The 5,076-nt window shown below is 51.5% G+C and overlaps 1 protein-coding gene across 1 annotated transcript; it reads left to right on the forward strand.

Annotated features, from left to right (window-relative positions):
* The first annotated feature begins 542 nt into the window (after positions 1–542).
* Positions 543–2,871, forward strand: LOC125547445 (glucan endo-1,3-beta-glucosidase 11-like). Its single transcript, XM_048711339.1, has 2 exons — positions 543–1,818; positions 2,452–2,871. Exons 1-2 carry the CDS (start codon positions 655–657, stop codon positions 2,521–2,523), a joined length of 1,236 nt encoding a protein of 411 aa, XP_048567296.1. The 5' UTR covers positions 543–654; the 3' UTR covers positions 2,524–2,871.
* Positions 2,872–5,076: the final 2,205 nt, after the last annotated feature.

A 5,076-nucleotide genomic window follows, 5' to 3' on the forward strand; every position in this document is an offset into this window, starting at 1 on the left:
TAATATCATTGTGAGACCCTGGCATGTTAAAGAAAGAGTGACAAATCCACAGGTCTTGTGATGCCAATGCTTCTAGCATGATTGTGGTCTCTCCGTTATGACCTTGGTATTGCCCTTGCAAACCTATCAACCACCTGCTACCAACAGTTCTGCAATATCTGGTGCATGCAATCGATGGAATCGAGCATATTGAGAAACCCTCTTATACTTCTTCAAATGCCAAAAGTTTGATTGTGTCAATCACATTAGGCTTTCTCAAGTACTTTTTTTGCCAAACAAATGGACCATGAAGTGACAAATTTGAACATAGTTTTGAGTTCACCAGCACAGATGCCACTACGTAGATGGTCAATGATGCGCGAGGTGGATGAAAAAGACGATGGACTGCGTTTGCTGCGATCGAACGGGCACCAGTGGCAGATCGGACGGCTGGCCTAGACAGCTGATTTCTCTAGGAAAGAAATCATCTGGTTGGTTCCTAGCAGCCGCCATTGCACAGCGGTAGGGAGCCCACTCCAAGCCACTAAACCCCCAACGCTCCAGCCACTCTATGCCAAACCCCTCCTCCAGCTCACCCCGCAATCTCACTCACTCCAGCTCTACTGTATCGTTTATCCACGTCTCGCGCGCAGCACACATTGCCGTGACAAGACAATGCCGCTCCTGCTCCTCCTGCTCGTGCTCCTTCTGCCGGCCGCTCCCGAGGCGACACCGTCGGCGCTGCTGGGCATCAACTACGGCCGGGTGGGGAACAACCTCCCGCCGACGACTTCGGCCCTACAGCTCCTCGCCGGCCTGGGCGTCGGCCGCGTCCGCCTCTACGACGCCGACCCGGCCACCCTCCGCTCCTTCGCCAACACGGGCGTGGAGCTCGTCGTCGGTGTCCCCGACGAGTGCCTCGCCGCCGTCTCCACCCCCTCCGGCGCCTCCTCCTGGGTCCACTCCGTCATCCAGCCGGCGCTCCCAGCCACCAAGATCGCCGTCCTCACCGTCGGCAACGAGGTGCTCACGGGCGCCAACAGCTCCGCGCTCTCTCCGTCACTGCTCCCGGCCATGCAGTGCATCCACGACGCGCTCGCGCAGCTCGGCCTCGACAGGCAGGTCGCGGTCACCACCGCGCACAACCTCGGCGTGCTCGCCACCTCCTACCCGCCCTCGTCGGCCTACTTCCGCAAGGACCTCCTCCCGGTCCTCTGCCCGATCCTCGACTTCCACGCCCGCACCGGCTCGCCGTTCCTCGTCAACGCCTACCCCTACTTCGCCTACGCCGAGGACCCCGCCGGCGTGGAGCTCGAGTACGCGCTGCTCGAGCCCGGCCACGGCGGCGTCCCCGACCCGTCGTCCGGATTGCGATACCCCAACATGCTGGTGGCCCAGGTGGACGCCGTGTACCACGCGATCGCGGCGGCCAACCGCGCGGCGGCGCGCGCGGTGGAGGTGCGCGTGTCAGAGACCGGGTGGCCGTCGGCCGGCGACGGCAACGAGACCGGAGCGACGCCGCGGAACGCCGCGAGGTACAACGGCAACGTGATGCGGCTGGTGGGCGAGGGCAAGGGCACGCCGCTGCGGCCGGACGGGCCGCTGCGCGTCTACATGTTCGCGCTCTTCAACGAGAACATGAAGCCCGGCCCCTCGTCGGAGCGCAACTACGGCCTCTTCAAGCCCGACGGCACGCCGGTGTACGAGCTCGCCTACCGCCTGCCCAAGGACAACGCCACCACCTCATCTGGCGCCGGCGGCGCCGGAAGCATTACCGGCGGCGGGCCGCAGAGCAATGGCTACTACAGCATCTCGGCATCATCGGCAAAGGCAAACATGGTGAGGTCTCTGCCTTTTGCTTTCTCCATGCTTTGCATCGATTCCTTTCTGAACTGAAAAAGCTCCATTTTGGACTAGTTTGCAAAGTTTTCATGGTAAAAGTGTAGGCAAGTTGAAAAGGTTGCATCATTCATGCTTGCTGATGTCTTTTGATAGCCCCAAGGTAACAATATCATGGCATAAAGGAGCATGCCATTGCTTGATCCAAAACTCTGTTTCTATAATGTAAGACATCATAACCATGGTAATTTGAAAGCATATAAGATGTTCTAACTTTTTCTGAATCGGATGTACATAGACGCGTTTTAGTGTGTTGTTCACTCATTTCAGTCCGTATATAGTCCATGTTGAAATATCTAAAACTTCTCATAATTCGGAACAGAGATGGTACATTATAAGAACATGCCACTGGACTGACATGTGGGCCGTCGATACACACAACCTGCTTGTTCTGTGTGACCATATGCAATACAAAACTATGAAACCATAAAGGGGGAGATAAATGCTAAGTGACCTGTAATCACAAACGAGAAGAACAAATTCTGAGTGACCTGTCTTCATGTTGGCTCTGCTACCTTTTGGTCACCCGCTGATGTGTCTCCTTGTGTTTGTGCTTGTTCTTGTGCTGGGTAGGGTTGGTGGACATGGACACAAGCAACCATGGCAGCATGTGAGGCTGTCCTGTTGATGATGATAGCATTCTGATTCTGAGCAACTTCCAAGTGGTGTTTAGATGGAATGATATGTGTGGTGGATGGAAGGAAGGAAGGAAGCCTCTGGTGTCTGAAATGGAGTCAGGGGAGTCCCTGGTTTCTTGACGCTCTGTCATGGAGAAACTATTTTGTCCTTCCGCTCCAATCTTCCATGTTAATTCAGTTGATGTGGTTCTGTAATCGGTGGCAAGCTAATGGGTTAGTCAGTGTCATCAAACCAGGCACTTTTGTTTTTGTTTTACTGGTAATCATGCAACGCAAGGTCATGGATGGATATATTGATTGTCAACTCACTGGCTGGCTCCATACTACTAGAAAGCACTTCAAATTTTTGTGGCAATATTCGAGACAAGCCTAGTAAAATACATATGTTCGTTCAAACACTTGTTTTGACAATATACTCCTTTCCCCCGTTTCATGTAAACAAATCTAGTAAATACAAAGATACATAATTAGTTTTTGTGACAAAGTAAAAATACATCGTACAACCGGGGTGTAGATACATTCATGTCTCATACACTAATATGTGGTAGTATATATCTCAAATTTTTATTAGATTTATGGTTATGAAAGAGAGGCTGCCTTCTTCAATCCCCATTAATAGAAACCAAGGTCACGTAATATTTCAAATATGGATTTGTATTTGCACATATACACGAGTATTTACCTTTTTTGTATTTGGTATCTAAAAACTGGTACATATACTACATAGGTGGTATTATATTATATACTCCATAAACTACTGCGATGTATTCTGCATTTGGTAGTACTGAAAATATCCAGTGACAGATGCATTTAGAGCAACTCCAATAGGGCGATCCATTTTGTCTATTTGGATCATCCGGACACAAAACTTGGCCCAACGGGACGACCCAAACGGATGCCTGTGTCCGCGTGCTGTCCATCCCCGACTCAAACTTGGCCCAAATGTGAGAAGAAATGGGTACGAAGCGGACAGAAGTGGACGCTCTGCTCGACCGCTGTCGTCCGCTCGTGTCCGCCCTTGGTCCCACTTAGCATGAGCGTGCACGAGCTGGCATCCCCACCCAGTTGTCCTTCCCCGCCTTCTCCGCCATCCTCGAGGCCCGCCGCCGCGCTCAGTGGCGCAAGCTGCATCCCATGCCGTGGTCCAGGATGACGGGGGGATCTCCGCTGCCACCTCCCGTTCTGAGCCGAGCCGACTGGGCCGGGGAACTGCACGCGGGCGGCGCGGCGCCGGGAAGAACCGGGGAACTGCAGATCTCGTCGGCGGCGGCACATGGCCGGCGAGTCGTGCGGGAGCCGCAGAGCTTCACGCTGTAGCAGATGTAGGAGGCGCTGCTCTGCGACGACCTGCACACCGTCCTGGTGCGCGCCCACGGCGAGAAGCAAGGAAGCGGGAAGCCGGGGCGGAGTGGCGAATGGCATGAGTGTGTGCAGGCGCGGCAGAAGCCGGACGAGGCTATTTTGTCCTCTTTTGTGTTTTGGCGTTGGATGCTCGCCGTGTCCGCCCCATGTCCGCCAAGCGGACATGAGACCCAAACGGATAAAAAATAGACAAAATCCGTGTCCGTTTGGGTCCCTGCGTTGGAGTTGCTCTTATATAGTCCCACATAACGCACAACAAACCTAATTACATCCATTTTTTAAGTTACAGAAGATTGGCCACATCACACAGAGCATAGGTACTGCATCCAAAATAATCTTCTATGTAAAACATAGAGATGGACTGAACTGGACCGGAGGAACATATGCTCTGCTTTTTGCGTGCATCGGCAGTACTTTCTCCACTAGAAGAGAAAAGGCTCTTTACCTTGTACTGGTAATAGGAGCCTTTATGTCTTTGCTGCAGGAATAATTCAGCCGGGTGTAAATTGCAGCGGAAAGAGGAATGGTTTTGGGTGGACCTTTGGGATGAGATGTGTGATCACCTGCGCTGTCTCTGAATCGAGTGTGTGTTTTAGTCCCATATCTCGTATCACAGTTGAGCTAAAACCCCTTATCTCCAAAGGGTTTTACATTTTCTTTGCAAGAAATCAACGCAAGGATTCAGCATAATCGAATACTAGCATACTACAGGTGTTGAAAACCGCACGTGCTCATGCCACGCACCGGCTTCGGAGTATTATCCAAAGTGTCGAGCGGGTAGAGAAAAGTATAACTGTGTCTGTATGATACACAAGGCGACCTAGAACTAATTTGGCAAATAATTGCTCTAGTATAGTATGGCAAGGTTGGTTTAGTTTTGATGCTTCAATGAAAGGAAAGACTGCCAAATAGTACCTCTGTAAACTAATATAAGACGTTTTAGGGAGTAGAAATAAGTAGTGGGACGGGATACTCCCAGGCATGGTACTTTAACCTCAGTCTACTCCCAGGCATGGTACTTTACAGAGCAGCAAAGTAAGAAAGTAGAGGGCATAACAATCCAATGACTTATATTGTCTCTTTGTGTCTACACTCAACATTACTTTGAAAGGACACTTAGCAGGAATCGAACACGACTATGACTATTTCAAATAGCTACACAGATTAAGAAAAACAGACAGGAAAGCATCCTCGCCCC

Source organism: Triticum urartu, chromosome 1, assembly GCF_003073215.2.
Source record: "Triticum urartu cultivar G1812 chromosome 1, Tu2.1, whole genome shotgun sequence".
NCBI classification, from domain to species: Eukaryota; Viridiplantae; Streptophyta; class Magnoliopsida; order Poales; family Poaceae; genus Triticum; species Triticum urartu.

What these genes read in the sequence shown, in the direction of transcription:
- LOC125547445 (XM_048711339.1), top strand. Translation starts at nt 655, where the DNA reads ATGCCGCTCCTGCTCCTCCTGCTCGTGCTCCTTCTGCCGGCCGCTCCC. An exon ending in CATCGGCAAAGGCAAACATG is followed by an intron (nt 1,819 to 2,451) that starts GTGAGGTCTCTG and finishes TGTGCTGGGTAG; the next exon opens with GGTTGGTGGACATGGACACA.